The sequence below is a fragment of the Dysidea avara genome, chromosome 12 (assembly GCF_963678975.1).
Source record: "Dysidea avara chromosome 12, odDysAvar1.4, whole genome shotgun sequence".
In the NCBI taxonomy this organism is placed as follows: Eukaryota; Metazoa; Porifera; class Demospongiae; order Dictyoceratida; family Dysideidae; genus Dysidea; species Dysidea avara.
Window position 1 is genome coordinate 11,609,897 of NC_089283.1, and position 18,129 is coordinate 11,628,025.

The 18,129-nt window shown below is 36.5% G+C and overlaps 1 protein-coding gene across 1 annotated transcript; it reads left to right on the top strand.

Annotated features, from left to right (window-relative positions):
* The first annotated feature begins 2,491 nt into the window (after nucleotides 1-2,491).
* Nucleotides 2,492-17,990, top strand: LOC136240721 (uncharacterized). The gene is made up of 11 exons (XM_066031758.1): nucleotides 2,492-2,869; nucleotides 8,897-8,968; nucleotides 10,036-10,182; nucleotides 10,665-10,841; nucleotides 11,809-11,873; nucleotides 12,605-12,760; nucleotides 12,813-13,008; nucleotides 14,935-15,034; nucleotides 15,552-15,664; nucleotides 16,909-17,046; nucleotides 17,701-17,990. The coding sequence occupies exons 1-11, from the start codon at nucleotides 2,528-2,530 to the stop codon at nucleotides 17,788-17,790; spliced, it is 1,596 nt and encodes a 531-aa protein (XP_065887830.1). The 5' UTR covers nucleotides 2,492-2,527; the 3' UTR covers nucleotides 17,791-17,990.
* The last annotated feature ends 139 nt before the right edge of the window (nucleotides 17,991-18,129 follow it).

Below are 18,129 nucleotides of genomic sequence, written 5' to 3' on the forward strand. Positions count from 1 at the left end.
GTTCCTTACTTGGCCCCCCATGTAGGTCAGGTCTAGAATTGCCACTGCCCCCAACTCTGATTAAGTGGATGCATATGTGAGCTATTTATACAGCATGAATGAACTATAGTAAAAATTCCATAAGACAAGTGGGGACTTGTCCTCTTCTGGTAAAAAGAAAACTTGAGACCAGTCGCAACATAGTTTGGCCACAGTTGCATTATATCTAATCTGGAGGTTGTAGTATCAGACCCCTTAAAATTTGGCAAGTTAACCATACTACTGTGTGTCCTGTATGACAGTTTTAGTATTACCCACTGTATTGGTTGCATGAGCCATTTACCATTGTTCATCTTTCCCTGTTAGCATTGCCTCTTGTGAAATCCTAGATGTGCATGCTCCTGTTTATGTGAGTGAAATTTACTGAAATTCCATAAGTGTTACATAGTATTGATATTCCTTTTACTTTTATCCCAATTATTATCACTTAAAAAGTAATAGACATATCCTATACTAATACCTATATAACTTTATAATTCTAACTGCTAAACTGATTTTAGTATACTGGTACCTAAATTACAGCTAGTAACAGGAGTTCATAAGTGCTGCAACATGCCTTCAGCCTTAAAGCTCCTACTAGTAATGAGTTGTTATGCACCATATGAACACAAGCCAAGTGTATGTACATTTAAGGTATACATTGCTGTGCTAAAGATGTGGATGATTGCTGGAACTAGGCAACTATATCTATAAACTTAATGATCTATTGTTTCTAATAAAATCTTTAAAAATCACGTATCATATGGACTCATTTCAGTAGCAAAAAAAACTATACCTTTATAACAAATAGCTCTATCCTGAGAGTGAGGAGGAATATTTAATTTTATTGCACATAGTTGAAACTAAACAAATTTTTGTTTATTAAAGTGTATCGTTTTATACTCTATATTGTCATGATTGTCCTAGCGGTTAAAATTAAGAGTCGAGTGGCAAAGTGTCAGTTGGTAAGGAAGGGCTGATGGAAGCTATAGGAGGATCTGAGCAGGAATTTTTGAAAAATAGCTGTGATGAGATCATATATGGAAGTAATCTGAGAGAAGTGATTAAGATCCGGGATTATTATAATTGTAAGGAAATATATAGCTAGTGGACAAAATGAATTTGAAGCATAACTATAGCAGATAGCTAGCTACATGGCAATTGAAAGCAATTTGTAGAATAAACTGCTTTTATCAGTTGTGCTCAAGTCATACTTAAGTGGTTGTCCGGTCTGTCAACAAACACACTCCTTCAGTGGCAAGTAACCGCTTGCCCATGTGGCTCCTTGCCACAAGCTATAGTGGACCAAAAAAATAGAAGAGTTTAGTTAAACAGTTATCTCAAGATAGGCTTTATAGTCAGTCGAGTAGCTATAGACTGTATAGAGTTTTAATTTAATGCATATAGCTACATACATATACACAATTGCAACTTTTGACTTTGTACTATTCTGTGGTGCCTCTTGCTATTTTAGTACATCCACGACAACATATATATTTACACTTGAGTAACTTACAACTGTACTTTTGGCAACAACTAGTCCCTTGTATTAACCCCTGGCTCATTTCACCAACGACTTAATGTTGATCTATACCTATCACATCTTATACTCATGTCACCATTGCTCCTGTCAACTGATTCCAACCATAAAAATGTAGCCAGCTTTAATCAACTATATATGTTACTGGGCCGGGCCTGCGAAAATAGGGCATGTGGGCACATGGTTTTTCCTACTTTCATCACTCATAACATTTTATATCATTATGCTATGGCAATGCAAATTTTAGCTCTTAGTAAGCATTTCATTGGCTTAACAATGCAAGTTACAGAATGCAAATATTCTGTTCCAGTACTGAGATATGACCTGTAAAGTGATGGGGTGTAGTTTGTGCCCACATGCCCTGTTTTTGCAGGCCTGGTCACATATTATGTAGTTGATTGATTGATTTTTATTTAAGCTCTTGCGTTCAGCTACGTATAAGCCATTCTTCCACACAGGAGCATATATACATACAAGTACATACAATTAATACACATACAAGTACATACAATTAATACACCTATCAATATCAAGCCCCACCCCTGGGGGTCCCCATACACCTATACTGGGGATTTGATATTTACATCTTGCCCCACTTCTGGGGATTTGATGGTGGCAGTTTGCTGAACCAAAAAGAGGTAAATCAAACTATAGAAACCCCTCTTTCAAGGTGGGGACATAGTGAGGTTCTCACAAGTTTCTTAATTAGTCCCAGTGCTGGATACAAAAGTATATTTTATAATTTGTGTAGTGATCGATCTGTCGTAATTAAGTTTCTCTTGCTGTGGGTATATACAGTAGTCACAGTCACAGGGCTTTAATGCAGGCTGAGGTAGAATCTGTGGGCGTGTGTTCCCAAGAGAATTTTGAGTACAAGTTTTCAGTTATTAAAATTCAGTTGCGTAATTAGAAATGTTAGAAATATTATTATTTTAAAAACCAGCCACACCCAATTCTTCAAGTTTTACCATGGCGGTTGTGGGGAAAGATTGTGACTATCAACTATCAGAGTCACAGGATCATCGCGATAATTCACAATCCGCCGCTCGATCCGCCGTTACTTTTGATCACTTGGCATTAAGCAGGTCGTTTGAGCACGAAATCACCAGGCGTACTGGCCATGGTCCGCGACGTACTACTGGCCTACAAATGGGGCCGAAGACTACTGTAAATTACACTGGCAAGAAGCATGTTTCTATGCTATATAGTGAAGAAAACGAGTTGACTGAAGTCAATAGCGTTGAGCAGCACTTTGCGGGATCCGCAGATTTTCAGGGCGGGCATATAGATATGGCTAGTGTAGTAGCACAGGTACTGTGTGTGTGTGTGTAGGTGTGTGTGTGTGTGTGTGTGTGTGGGGGGGGGGGAGGGGGGGTGGGGTAAAACGGGGACGGGGACATTCCGAATGGGGAATAAAACTGGGACGGGGACACAAGGGGTAAAAACAGGACGTGGACGGGGACAATCCTCACCACTTTATCCGACCCAGTACACGGTCCAGTTATTATCAACATTCTTTTTTCCCAAGAACAATCAAAGATTGGAACAGCTTGCCAGTATCTGTCATAGAATCAGAAAACATAGATACATTTACTAATTACTTATTGTCTATCTAATTGTTTGCTGTATATCTTATGTGTATGTGCATGTGATTTCTTTGGGGTGTTGATCACCCCCTGGGCGCATCGGCAATTGCCGTCTGCCCAGTAACAATAAATAAATAATAAAATAAACCCTATATAGCCGAACTGTGGGATAGGGACCAGTCTATTTTCCTTTTTTCTGAGCTTAATTTCCTTCTGAATAGATCAATACTCTCTATGTAAATAGACTAGAGAGAGCAATCTGTGGATAATGCAAACTGCAATAGAGTAGCTACATGGTACATAGCTCCTCAGATCGATACTCTCTAATAGAACAGTCACTTTGTAGTGAAATGCTCTAATAGAGCATCTATTGCTCGAAATGTTCTAAGAATATTAAAAACTATTAACTTAGGATAATCGGAAACACTGCAGAGCATAATAATTATATAGGTGAAAATTGGGAAATTCCTGAAAGCATTATTTGGGCAAAATTTGAGCATATTTGACTCACATATACTTCTATAAAATTCTGTGCAATCTGCTCATTTGTGAGAATGAAAACTTTCCTTTTACCTTACAGTGACCAAACTATAGAACAAGCTACCTCAGAACATAGTTAGCTGATGCTTCTGCATACACTGAGTTTTGTAATGATTTTATAATTACACCTGTGCATTGGCCATATAATCACTCATGATTTATGCACAGCACATAATGCCATGACATACTAGCTATAAGTGTTCAATGTACAATAATAGCAACATAATAATGAAAATGATTATATTATTTAGTTGGTTATGCATTGGCATTTAGCTATGTTCATAGGCATAGAAAGCAGGGGGGCTGTAGCCCCCCCCCCCCCCAATAATTTGGCTAGCCATCATCATCTCTTGAGTACTCAACAATTTACAACAATTCAGATTACAGTAGAACCTCAGTTATCCAGACCCCACTTATTTGGATTCTCAGTTAACCGAACTACGGAAGTGACTGCTCTATTCGAGTTGTGACTGTTCTATCAGGGTAGTTGAAAATAGTGATAATTAAAAATGATTTCTTTATGTTATTTTAAGTTATTTATGCACAGTTTCAGAGATATGGACTTTTCAGACTTATGGACCACCCTTGGTCCCAAGGGGTTTGGATAACTAGGTTCCACTGTACTATATAATCACCTTTCTAGCCAATCAGCAATCTATAAAGTAGTTATGAAACTATCTACCTGCAGATCCAACTCCTCAGCAACAATTTAGAGTGCCAATCATGATAAATGCCTCTAAAATTAATTTTCATGTTCAGTCTGGGGGGCACCCCCAGACCTCCTAGTTTAGCAGACTTTCTCACATGCTTTGCATATTCAACAATCTTATCTTTACCACTGTCTAGCCCCCCAAACCACGAGGTGCTAGTTACACCTATGATGTTAAATGAGAAAAAAATAATATGCATAAGAACCGGTGTAGTTTGATACTTTTTAGCATCTCAGGGTGGTATTCAATGAACCTTTACTGCTTAGTTGATCTAAACCCATCATAGAAGTGTGGTCTTCCATGTTAGAGTATATACAATGGTCACAAAGTGTTAATGGTGCAGCCACCCAGTTGGTAATGTCTCATGCATACATTTATTGTTAATGGAAGTTTTGTTAACATTCTCCATTGAAATGGATTCAAGGTTTGGCATGGATAAATCTGCTACCTGCAATCCTGCAATCTCCATTACATGAACAATACTTATGCTATCGGCATTGATTTTGTCGCATAGTTTGTGTAGCACACCAATAGTAGAGAAAATTCTGCTCCACAATATCCCATCTGAACATTCAGATTGGAAAATGCTTTGTGTGACATGGGAATTGTCCTTGTAAGTCCTTGTCAGACAGAGTTATGCACTTGTCTCGAATTGCTTTATGTGCCAATAATGCTAGTTGGCTGTCACCTTTTTGCTTAAGATTCACTTTGGTGCTTGCAGTATAGAGTCATTGTCTGTGGATACACGTATACATCTTCACAATGTGATAGAGCAGTTTCCCTAGCTTTAGTAACAATTTCTTTAGGATTAATAGCCTATGGCAGAAATGAAATTAAGCTAGAATCATGCAGCAGGTATGAGAATTCTGCAAAAGCCCCAGTTGCTCCTTCCTTGTTGGCGGCCCTGTGTACTGTACATGTAGCTATTTGTGGAGATGAAATCAACAACTAATCATTGCTATACATACTGCTATGCAAACTAGCTAGCTGGAAAATGCCTCCTGAAACTGAGTGCACGTGACTGTAGCTATGCATGGCAATGAAAGGCACCTTATTGATCTATTGGTGTTTGTCCCCATCCCGATTTTACACTTTAATCCCAGATTTAGTCCTGCTTTTATCCCTAGTTTCCCTGTCCCAGTTTATGTCCCTGTCCCGCTTTTACCTCCAGTTTTCTCGTCCCTGTCTCTGTCCCCATCCCGGTTTTACCCCCAATGTTTCCATCCCTGTCCCGGTTTTACCCCCACCTCATGTGTGTTTGTGTGTGCGTGCATGTGTGCGTGCGTGCGTGCGTGCGTGCGTGCGTTCGTTCGTGCATGCATGCGTGTGTGCGTGCGTGCACATGTGTGTGAAGGAGTCGGTGCATGCTTTAATGCCATATCAATCATCACTTCCTCTCAGCTCATGATCACAAAGTCCAGGATGTTGCTTAATGGTGTCACATGGATCTGGCCCCTCTTGTGGAGGTTTCCAAGGGATATTGTCTTATGTTTGCACTATGGGACAAGCACAACTTAGTGAGCTTGTCAGTGACACTTGTTACTGCTGCTGAGATTCTGACGGGTTGGTCCTCTAGATCTGGTTTCCATAAGGCTGTGCCATGACCAATTAAACTTTGTCACTTTTGTTGCCTGTCCCTTTTTTAAATATTGTGGAAGGTCGCATGATCCAGGCAGTGAAGAGGAGATAGAGGTGTGTGTGTGTGTGTGTGTGTGTGTGTGTGTGTGTGTGTGTGTGTGTGTGTGTGTGTGTGTGTATGTTAAATTGATGTTCAAACTAGTCTCACATGACCCAAACAAACAGTGACAAGAGCACACACAAGTTGCAGCCTAATTTTGAAGTCTTATACCATCAATTAATTGCATAGCTACATATTATATAAAGCTATATTTTAGTAGTATGGAACAATACTAATTAATTCTAGTGAATATTGGAAGATTTGCCCTTGAAAACCCAATGAATTTTTGGACAAACCAATAAAAAGTCCAATGAAATTTACTAATAATTTGGGGATTTCACATGACTTTAAGTCTACATAAACTTTAACGAAATTACATTTTCATTGCATTTGCAGCTAGGCCACCTAATGAAAATTTGACTTTCAGGCTTTAACTACAAAAAAAAGCACTGGCTACAGCCCCCCCCCCCCCCCCCTCTCTGTGCTCCTGGCAAAGACATTACAATAGTTTGCCATGTCTATGTTTGGGAATGGAGAGCAATGATTATCACGTGAGCAATAATGAATTATGAATTTTTTGCTCATTCCTAAAATCCCATGTAGGTGGTGATGATAAACTGTGAATCACTTATTCACTTTGTTTCATGCAATAACTATCTGCCAAATAAATTGCTTTTAAGTTTCTTAGCACTTTAGAGGCTATTAATGGATTCTATATGGGTGTGAGAACATAGAAATAGTGATTCTTGCAGTTCTTTGTCAATAGGAGGCTGACATTTGACCATATGGACTACTATTTTCAAACTGCTAATTGACTAACATGTGGGTATCTGTATAAATGTAAGCGTTGACATTGAGTTTTCATGGGAACTCTTCCAGTAGTGGGTATATACTGTAAAAGATACCAAATCCTGACTTTCCATCACCAGGATAGACAGCACACCTACAGTGTAGCAGTCACTCATTCTACAAAAATCATGGTCCTGTGTATAATAAAATAGTCTATGTAGCCATGTGCTATGACGGAGAAAACCTGAAAACAATCCACACCTATTTTATTTTACCCATTTTATTTTACCTAATCCATTCTAGCTTACCTAGAAATGTACTATTTACAATTCAGGTGCTATGAAGAATTAGCCATTATCTCTTTAACATAAATGGTGGCACCCATTTCAAATTTTCATGCAATTGATCATGGTATGGATACACAATTAGCTAGCTATGTATACATGTTTGATCTACCATATCACATAATTAATTTAGGGCTCAAACAAATAGTGGTTTTTACTATTCGAATATTCTTTATTCACAACTACTGAATATTCGAACATTCTTTTTCAGCATTGGTATAGATGAGATATCAATAATCCTGTGGTTGTACAAGATGTTTCTTTAATACAATTTAGAATCAACATGATTTGATCACTTACGTCATAGATATGCTTATGTAGGATCAAGAATTTCCATGTACTCTACCACTGATGTTATACATTTCCTTTGAAACGAATATTCGAATACTAGAAATGGTATTCGAATATTCGTTTGAGCCCTAAATTAATTAGATGGGGGGAATTTTTGACTAATTTGACGAAATGCTTGCCATTCATCAAAAAATTTCTAGTTTATTAGAATACTTCTGGTGCAGGACATTCATCAATATTTTCCTTGTCAATATTCAGGAGATAAAGAATTTGTCTAAATTTTCCCCCTTCAAATTATTATGCTATACGTTATATAGCTTTTTTTATCCTCAATGGTTTGTATCAGCCTCTAACGACTTATAGTAACAACCTGATGACGGTTGTTACAGACCCATTGGAATGAATGTGCTTGTTCTATGTTACTTCCATCATCTTAACTAGTTGTTTTCTATAATAAACATTACTTATTGGCTATTAAATTAAATAGCTGATGTCAATAAAACTTGCAAACTTGCTTATAGTTGTGATGAAGAGAAATGGTATATCTCAGTATTAATGCTTACACTGAGGTGGTCTGGCAATGGACTACTTAGTAATTCTGTAGTCACCCTATAGCTAGGTCTGAAGGGAAATACACATATATGTGACTGGATTTTAGAAAATCACCTGTATGGGTGCGTTGTTGATTGAGAGAAAAACGTATTTTAATAATTTAAAGCATTGTTACTCACCAGCCTTATCAGCTATACGTATGGATTTTTCACTAAAGGTGGAGCAATTCACAACCTTTAAGAGTACCTGGTGGTCAAGGTAATCACTGTAGAGTTTCCTGCCATTTTAGATAGGTATTTTCACCAGTGTTGCTGTATCACAAGTCCTCAAAAAGGGGTGGGGGGTGGCGGGGTGGGAAAGAGATAGACTACAAAATGGACGAGGATGGTAATTGAAGGCACCAGACCACAAAACAGCCCGTCACAGGCAGGAAGTTGACTGAAATGTCACAAAACAGGCATACACCACACATACAGCTCCTTGCTCGTCTGTCCAGAGTGTGTGGATCCCCCAAAGCACTTCCCTGTTGTTCACAGACGTATACAGACGTCTGGCATGGTTATACAGGCTGCCAGAAAACAGTCTACCAAAAGCAGACCCGACAAGTTGAAGGCAAGTTTGATATCGAAATTGTTAGCCTGATAGTGCAGCAACTTCATACTGGTGTTATCTCACTTTTGGCTCTTGCACCCATATGGTTGATTTTTGCAAACTCTGGTCACATATGCATATTTCGACCAGCTGTGGGCTTCAGTTGCACCCGGTTAAAAAAATAACAAAATTGTATCCACCATGCATATATACAAAGCATTTAGCTATACTTTATTGTACTTGCATCTTATGTGCAGGATGGTAGCAGCAAAGCATTGGAGACCTGTCAAAGAACCATTCTTAAACCTTACAATATACTATTGATGATGGTAAGTTCAGCATGTTTAATTATTGCTCTCATAGTAAATGATTAACATTTCTTCTATGTAGGGAAAGGTTAGGCAGTTACAAACTAAATTTGCTTTAATATTTACAAAATTATTTTCCCTATGAAATAAATAACTGCACCATAAAATATATTTACACATTTCTATTATATAATAATAATAATAGTAATATTGCTAGCTGTATGGCAACTTCATGGATTTTGTATCTTGATTCATAGAAAACACTTTTCAGTGCAACTACATTTTTTAATAATAATCTACCATTGGATATATCACATACATGCCCTATGTACAGGACCATTTCAGATTCCACCACAATTGACAAAAACTGGTGCAAATTTTTGATAATGAAACAAGGTAGGTTGTCTACACCTGCAGATAATAGTAGTGGAAATTTAATCACTACCTCACTCTTGACTAAATGAGTGATTGAATGTCCACTAGTATGTCTGTAGGTGTAGGTGATTTCCCTTGTTTTAATACTATGATCCACAATTGAACTTAAAATTTCCATTCTATTTGTTCATTTAGTTTTTGTAACATAATTATGACTGGTGAACTGGCATATACCACATTAAAAGAAAAAGGTCCTCTGCAATCAATTCAGTCAGACTCAGTATGGATATATGGACAATTTCAATAACAAACATAGGGAAGCCATAATGTGCTATCGTTAATCAACATCTTGCAAAGGTAAGTCCATGATGAGTACATTGTGATATCTCAAAAGGTGCTTATTGAACTGAAGCGATGTCAAAACCTTAACCATTATTGAGTTACAGTATATTAAATTTGTCTGAACAGTAGAAAATTCTGCTTTAAATTCTGTAGCAACTTGTTGGAACCAGTTTTGACCACTCTGAAGACATTTTTGGGCTTGATTCTATCTAGCCAATACTGCTAAGGCACTGTGAAAGTATTGTGAGGCTGGTTTCTTATCAACATTGAGAAAGTGCAAACCTCCATTGATGATGATCCCTAATTATACAGAACTAGCTACTGTACTGTATGATATAGAGCAAGTCATTTGTTATGTGCTTTTGGCACAGATTGGATGGGGAAGATTTTCTGTGGATACTGATACGTCATACTCCACTATCAAAAAGTGTCTAAATTGCCTTATCCCTACATTGATAGTTACATTGATTACAGTTGGTTTTGCTGCACAGGAAATTTTATGTTTTAACAGATCTCAAGTAAGTTTACATTTTAACATAGCCTGTTTTCATAATAATTTTTATGTACATGTGAATGCATCAAGTAAATTTCAGGAATAAAACACGTTTTAGAAATCCCGAGAACAAGTTCTTGAAGTTATTTTGTCCTTCATTACATCACTGTTTTCACATATTCATACCTTTGGAATGGTTGGTCTCATCAGTAAAAACTAAATGGCATCTTGCTGAAAATGATGTAGCAAATCTGCTGAACTTTATTTCAAGTCTGTGCACTATAGCATATGAAAGTTGTTGCCATTTGTATTTTGATAAAGAATTTCAATAAAAATATGTACGCAGTCAAAATTTACATGATGCCATCAATTATTACATTAAAATTGCATAAAAACTTAATACTATGTAGCTAATGCCTTGTGTAGTGATATTATTAAATAAAGAGAAAAAATATTGGGTGTGAATACTTCCTGATTTTTATTTGATGCATTCACACATACTTGTAGGAACTTAATTTTGTTTTTGAAGTTAATGGAACAAAAGTGTTCACTTACTACCATTGTGATAGTCAGTATGCTGGTAGACTGGCTGTACCCTACCTGTTAATATTGTCTTCTTACATCTATGGATTTTACAACTTTCGTTATTCACAAATTGAGCACCTATACAACTTGACAGAAAAGGTTGGTTCTTATATACATAAACAATCTGATAGGTTTTATGTGTACTGTGTAGATGTTCAGTATAGCTTATTATGTACACTGTGCATTAGTATTAGAAACATGATATGTAACTGGATCTACGAAAACCGTTCTTATCGCCCAAGAAAGGAAGTTTGATTTTTTCACACAAACACAAAGCTTAATGAATGCACTATCAAGTTTCACTGTCATAGTTAACCAGAGTGAAGTGGTCTGCTTTTGCTGGCTGTTTTTTTAAAGCACAATGGCAAGCCATACGAGTGGTCTGGGGTCTTGATGGATCCCTGGCCAACCAGAAGATGGCTGTCTGTGGCTGTACAGCTCCATGGTGTTTGACAATGACCTGTACTATAAATTTCCTTTAATTTTAGCCAGTTCTAAGCTCTGAATGGCCCATAACTTGGCCTAATTCATCCCAACATGTTCTTTTCAATTTTTGAACACCATCTTTCCTGCCTTCCAGGGCCCCCACCTCCCACCCCTTTTGCAGCTCGCCTCATACAGTCAACCTTGGTTTAAAAACTTATCTAAAATGGCGGGAATCTTATCTGTTGACTACTTCTTCGGTGGATGATCAGGAAGGTAAGAAATTGTTGTAAAACATGTGAAAATTTGGTATGAGTAGTTACCACCATCAGCCAGCTACAACACTCTGGATATTTAAAACCAACGTTTCTTGATACTTTTAAATGGGTGATAAGACCGGTTTCCCCAGAGACAGTCACATATGATCTCATTCCATATCTTGCTCATTGCCGTATGCTACCGATAGTGTTCTCTGCAATGGTGGTTAAACTTCTCTGCAAACAGCTATATATAGTAAGCAAATTGGACACTAGGAATCACAAAATTAGTGTCAATGCAATAATAAAAGGTTATTATTAACTTTGTGCATTTCAATATGTTACCCACTTGGGCAGAATAACACAACATGTATAAATTATTGCAGGTGTTTTTGGAGTATTCTTATAAGTCTGGAAAATTTTCTCAAGCACGTTTGATTGTGCTTCTAAGGTATGCATTAATGTGATCAAAGTTTATAGAATCTGTCAGTATACACAGTAATACACACACAATTATATACCATTGAATTCAAAAATCATGGATAGATACTACCAGTATATACATTGTACATTTGCACCACAGTCATGCTGCAGTTCTGTGGAATTCTGGAGACATTTTTCTCAAACTGTGGCCAACTGTAAAGTAAACCTAGAGGCATGGACATACTTGATAGTTGCCTAATGCTATTTTTTTTAAAAATCTCAATTTGAGTGTTAAGATCAGAGCCCTCCACATTTACTCAGCCTTTTACTAGTGATAAAGTTTTTGCTGGTTATGTAATTGTGAGTTTTTTTTATTCAAAAAAGCGGTTGTGAAAAATGCTACACAAACTCTTAGTTATACTATAGCTAACTATAGACTAAAGCAAGTTAAGCACAATAGCTGGCCGCATGTATATACAGTGGAAATTTCAACTTATAGTAATTGGTCTTGCCAAGCTATACCATATTGAAAATTTATTCCTGTGTGTACATCAACATATTCCAAAATTCGGTCTCATACAAATGCATGCATGTACATATGTTTATCTCAGCCATGCAATGTATGTATATATGTTTACCTAAGCCAGAATTACATATGAGCTCTACCAAGTGAGTGGTTGCATTAGCAACTGGCTGACAAATTGTATTAACTATAATATTATTATGTACTACTCTTTTAACACTCTGTTATTTCTTTAGAATGCTATCCTCTGTTGGAATTGTATGGTTTGTGTTGTCGTTTTTATTAAACATCTCAAGAGTAGGATCACTACAATTAACATCTAGAGACACTTACTTTCACTACCTCACTCCCTACAATGAAACTAGGTTAGAAGAACTATATCATCAAAATAAGTGAGCTAAAGTTACATTCTACATGCATTATTTACCGATTTTTTTCACATAGCCAACCTGAGCCAGTATCTGATGCTCTACGTTATAGCATGATTGTTTTATCTTTGGTTGGTTTTTCTGTCTACGATATATTCTACATTGCTGCAGTAATAAACTATGCCTTACAATGCCAGTTGATTACCTTCTTGATTAATGTCACAAGAGAAAGAATCACAAACAACCACTGGAAAGTTGATAATGCTATCAAAGTTAGTTATATGCTACATGTATAATATCCATATACCATTAAGCAAAATGCTTTAATGTGTCTACTGCAATATTTTAATAAAATGTAAGTTAAGGTGGTCTTGCATTTTGAAGGTTTCCTATTTAATATAACTTCTGATGTGGGTCATACACCACTGTACATAAGATATCTAACTATTATAGTATCATGGTTTATGCATATAGATCATTAGCTACAGAGTTGTGTTGTTTTAAATTGCCATAATACCAGATAATGCTCTAAGTAATAAGTTTCAGCCAATCCTTAGTGTGGAGCATGTAGCTAAACTTGTGTTGTGTGAATTAATAAAGCAATATATTTGCGATGTCAACAGTCATGCTTCTGTTTCATGGTAGGTATAGTAATGGAATACTATGATAAACATCCCACAGTGGTAAGGGGTTATAGTTGAGTTTCTAGGTTGAGGAGCTCAGGGGTGTACCCAAGATGTTTCTGAGGTGGTTCCCAGATTTGTTGGTTAGCTATTGATGCAGGGGTCTGAGGGCACAGTCCCCAGCCACTAACAATTTTTGTACATTACTTCAGAATTAACTAGTTTCAGACGCTATTTAATTATGTGGGCAATAAATCTCATATGCTCCACTTTGTTTTCTAATATACTCCATGCCTTTCAGGCATAATATAACATATTATATATGCTGAAAACCTAGATTTATCCAATGACTATATATGTATTCCCAACATGCAGTGATGAAATGGTATGCTAAATTATGTCACACAAGCATGCATGGCTGCTATAGTGCTAGTGTTATCACGAAACATCCAGCCACTTTTACTGATGCTACAACAGAAACAGCCATGTAAGTGGTAGTGTATACAGTCTAAAGCAGTTATATGGGCACAATAATGTAGAGTCTATGAAATTTATAAACCCTCAGGCCCTTAGTAGTGCCCTTGCTTTGCTTGTATATATGCTACAGATTTGGACCTTCAGGTTTATAAATCCATGTACATTGTGCCTGTATAGCTAACATTTATATTATGCTTAGTTTCCTAGTTCCCTTTAAGTACTATCATATTGGCTGGTCAGGAGTACTGTAGTGATCCAAATAGCTATAATAGTATATCCAAATGCTCCAATTAAAAACTTTAAAAGGTAATAAAAGTTTAAAGTTTCAAGCTAATTTTGCATTTGCATTATTGTTTAACATTTTACTTGCAATGTTCTATAAGGGTAGTTTTGACTGCTCTATTAGAATACATCCAACTCCTCTATAGAGTATCTTGAACTTAATTAATGTATTTCCTTGTAATTAAATTCATACTCTTGTTCTTCCGTATTCCTTTTTTCCTAATACACTGTAGCTAACTGCTCTTTGTACAGCCAAACTGTGATGGTTTGGTGTTCCTGTTGCAAGCCTACAAGTTCAAATTTCAAAGGGGGTTTCTACTAAATATGCCCCTGGAGCTAGGCCATAAAGTATGCAGTCATGTCTCATGTCTCTTGCTTCACTGATTTGTGCAAATAAAGCTATCGTCTTCTTTCACAGCAATGTAAGCACTTCAAATAATTTTTGTGGTGTGTATACACATGCCTGTAAGGAAAAGATGGATTGGTATAGTTTCCTCACATGAAGGTGATGATCAATAGGATTGGATTCGAATTGGAAGCTGAAAAGGCACATGCATGCCACACGAGTTTGTTATTGTAACATAAAATGATGTTCATGTGTTGTATGTACCTCATAACTGTGACCACTTTAATTACCAGATCTGGTGTTAGATATCCTAAGACTCTTCTGTGAAGAAAAGTATTCTTTTGTAGTGTAACAATCTGAGAGTTACATTTTGTTTGATCCTTACTATATATACATTTAAAAAATATCATTTTGTATTATTTATTTTTATTTCCCTACTACCTTGAACTCTTATTTGTAATGTTTAACAGGAAATCAAGGTAATACAAGACTTTTTGAAGGTGTTGAATGGTGGAGTAGCATCTCAGATGTCTCTGTTACTATTTATATTTTTCCATGCTATTATTATTGGTAAGTTATGTTGACATTATAGCTGCTCCTGTACGTATATACGTACGTACGTATGTATGTATGTATGTATGTATGTATGTATGTATGTATGTATGTATGTATGTATGTATGTATGTATGTATGTATGTATGTATGTATGTATGTATGTATGTATGTATGTATGTATGTATGTATGTATGTATGTATGTATGTATGTATGTATGTATGTATGTATGTATGTATGTATGTATGTATGTATGTATGTATGTATGTATGTATGTATGTACGTATGTATGTACAGTGTAACCTGTTAATCAGGACACTCGGTAATGATCCAAAAGTATCCCTTCGCATGTAAACTGACCTGGAAAATCAGGAGACCTTGTTAATCAGGACACTTTTGGCTGGTCCCAAGGTGTCCTTGATATACAGGTTTCACTGTGTCTGTCAGTCTGTCTGTCTGTCTGTTTGTATGGATGTGTATGTATGTGTGTAATTCCTACACAATTTCTGACACTTGTCTATTTATTTCTTATAGCTGCTCTGGGTACATTTGATGTACATTCATATAACAAAGACACTATTACGAGAACAACCAGGGTATTAACCATTTTATCATGGCTCTCTCTGACTTTGTTTATTGTTATTCCAGTAAGTAAATTGCATTGCAGTGTATGAATTACTATATTATAATTGCGTATATTACTACAGTACAGTAGCTACGTACTTGCAGTATTCAGCATTTTCACTACCATATGTTGTAATGCAGAAATAGGTATTGTCATCTTGCATAGAAATTGGACTTTCTTTTTCAATAGAATAATTAAGTATGTTTGGCTAAGTAAAAGTTGTGAAGCTGGAAAATCTGCATCCCCAGATTTAAGCTTTATACCTGCAAGGAGGGAGTTATACATACATACATATAAGGTAAGGGTGATCAATATTTCATGCTAAGTCACATCTTTAAACACTAGTAGGTCAATTCTCAATTTATTAATCACACATCATTTAGTATGGAAGTGCATGTACTAATTAAAGTAGCAAGGATCACAAAGGTTTGTCACGGTTAAAATACTGACAAGAAACTGCATGACCTAATAGTATCCTCATGGTACTTGGTTCGATACAACCAAGTATCTTCATAATGCTTTCAATAAGTTTCTTTACTGGAATCTTCTACTGACTGTGACTGACTGACTAAACAGCTCATGATCAATAATGGCTAATGCTACATATTTTTTTTTGCAGTTATACATGTTGCTTTGCATGACACAAGCCTTTTGGCATACTGCAGGAAGTACAATGCCTGCTACATTTTCATTTCCCATTAATTTTTGCTTGTAGCACAAAGATTTCAATTTTCAGGTAGCAAGGATATCAATGGCTTTGTGTGTCTATTGCATGAAAATAAAATCCTAATATTTCTTTTTACTTGTCATTTTTACTTATCTTAATATGTTTGTATGTGGAATTGGATTTGTAGAATTTTAATGCACTTTCTTATTAGGAACATTTACATAAGTACTTAAATACAGTGCGTGGGTGTATCATTATTGTAATATGTTTCTTGAAAAGTTGTAAACTGCTTATAAAACATGTCACATAGGTATGGCTATAAGTACTGTAGCTAGTATTTATGATCTAGATACTTGAGTGCTAAAATCCATGATCATTTCAGTCCTATAGAGCTAATATATGTTAATGGGTGTCTTTTTCATGTTGCTATTGATGATCCAACTATTGTTAAAAGTTTTTATTGAAATTTTTCTTCCAGGTAAAAGATAAAAGTACAAATATACATAACACATTGTATTATAATTGCATGGTGAATGCATGCAGTAGTATATTAAGCATGCAATAAAAACTTGTCCTATATATAGCTATGTATTTTACAGGCTACAAGGGTAACTGCAGTGTGTAATAAGATTCATAATCTGGGAATTGAATTACGAACACGACCATTTATTTACTCTAAAATCTCTAAACTGGATCTGGACTCCTTCTTATTGTACAGTTCTAAGATAACAATTGATGTAAGCTTGTGTGTGTGTGTGTGTGTGTGTGTGTGTGTGTGTGTGTGTGTGTGTGTGTGTGTGTGTGTGTGTGTGTGTGTGTGTGTGTGTGTGTGTGTGTGTGTGTGTGTGTGTGTGTGTGTGTGTGTGTGTGTGTGTGTGTGTGTGTGTGTGTGTGTGTGTGTGTGTGTGTGTGTGTGTGTGTGTGTGTGTGTGTGTGTGTGTGTGTGTGTGTGAGTGTGTGTGTGAGTGTGTGCGTACATGTGTGTGTGCGTACATGTGTGTGTGCGTACATGTGTGTGTGCGTACATGTGTGTGTGCGTACATGTGTGTGTGCGTACATGTGTGTGTGCGTACATGTGTGTGTGCGTACATGTGTGTGTGAATTGTGAGGCAGATAGCCAAGTGGCTATAGAGCACCGGCCTGGTGATCCAACCAAGTTATGTGCAGTTGCTATTGTTGTATCCTTGAGCAAGAAACTTTACTCACATTACTCCAATCTACCCAGCTATTAGAATGGACCTGGTGTCAACTGGAGATGGAGCCCACCCAGTTTGTAACATCAATGGCACCTCTGGGCAACAAGTCACCTGTTTTAATATGAAATTGTCTATGTACTTGTGAAAGCATGATCTTGAGTCCTTGTAATACTGTATTTTCTTTTCTTGTTACAGGCCCGATTAGTATACATTCCAATGAAGCCTGAATTTGTTTTGCCACTGTTGTTTGCAATCGCATTAATTTGGAGAATAATACTTTACTAGTATATAGTGTATCTGTATCGACTGTATGCAATTCTGTACAGACCTGGATGAGTCAAATGTTCTTTTCAGACTCAGCACAATTTGAATAAAATAAATGTTAGATACTGTATGATTATAATCTCAAAAATGTATGTATATTTTTATGTGTTACCATATGTAGGCAGTGCACTAATGCAGTGTGTAGTTTCTTGGAAAGAAAGATATGCTATTCATATTTTTGAGGTTTCAAATTTTTGAGGGCCTAAATAATGTGTCAATGTAGATGTGATAGGTATTGCTATATTTTTACAGTGAAGCCTGTGTATCAAGGACACCTTGGGATCAAAAGTGCCCTGATTA

What these genes read in the sequence shown, in the direction of transcription:
- LOC136240721 (XM_066031758.1), top strand. Translation starts at nt 2,528, where the DNA reads ATGGCGGTTGTGGGGAAAGATTGTGACTATCAACTATCAGAGTCACAG. An exon ending in TATGTTTTAACAGATCTCAA is followed by an intron (nt 10,183 to 10,664) that starts GTAAGTTTACAT and finishes ACATACTTGTAG; the next exon opens with GAACTTAATTTTGTTTTTGA. An exon ending in TTTCCATGCTATTATTATTG is followed by an intron (nt 15,035 to 15,551) that starts GTAAGTTATGTT and finishes TATTTCTTATAG; the next exon opens with CTGCTCTGGGTACATTTGAT.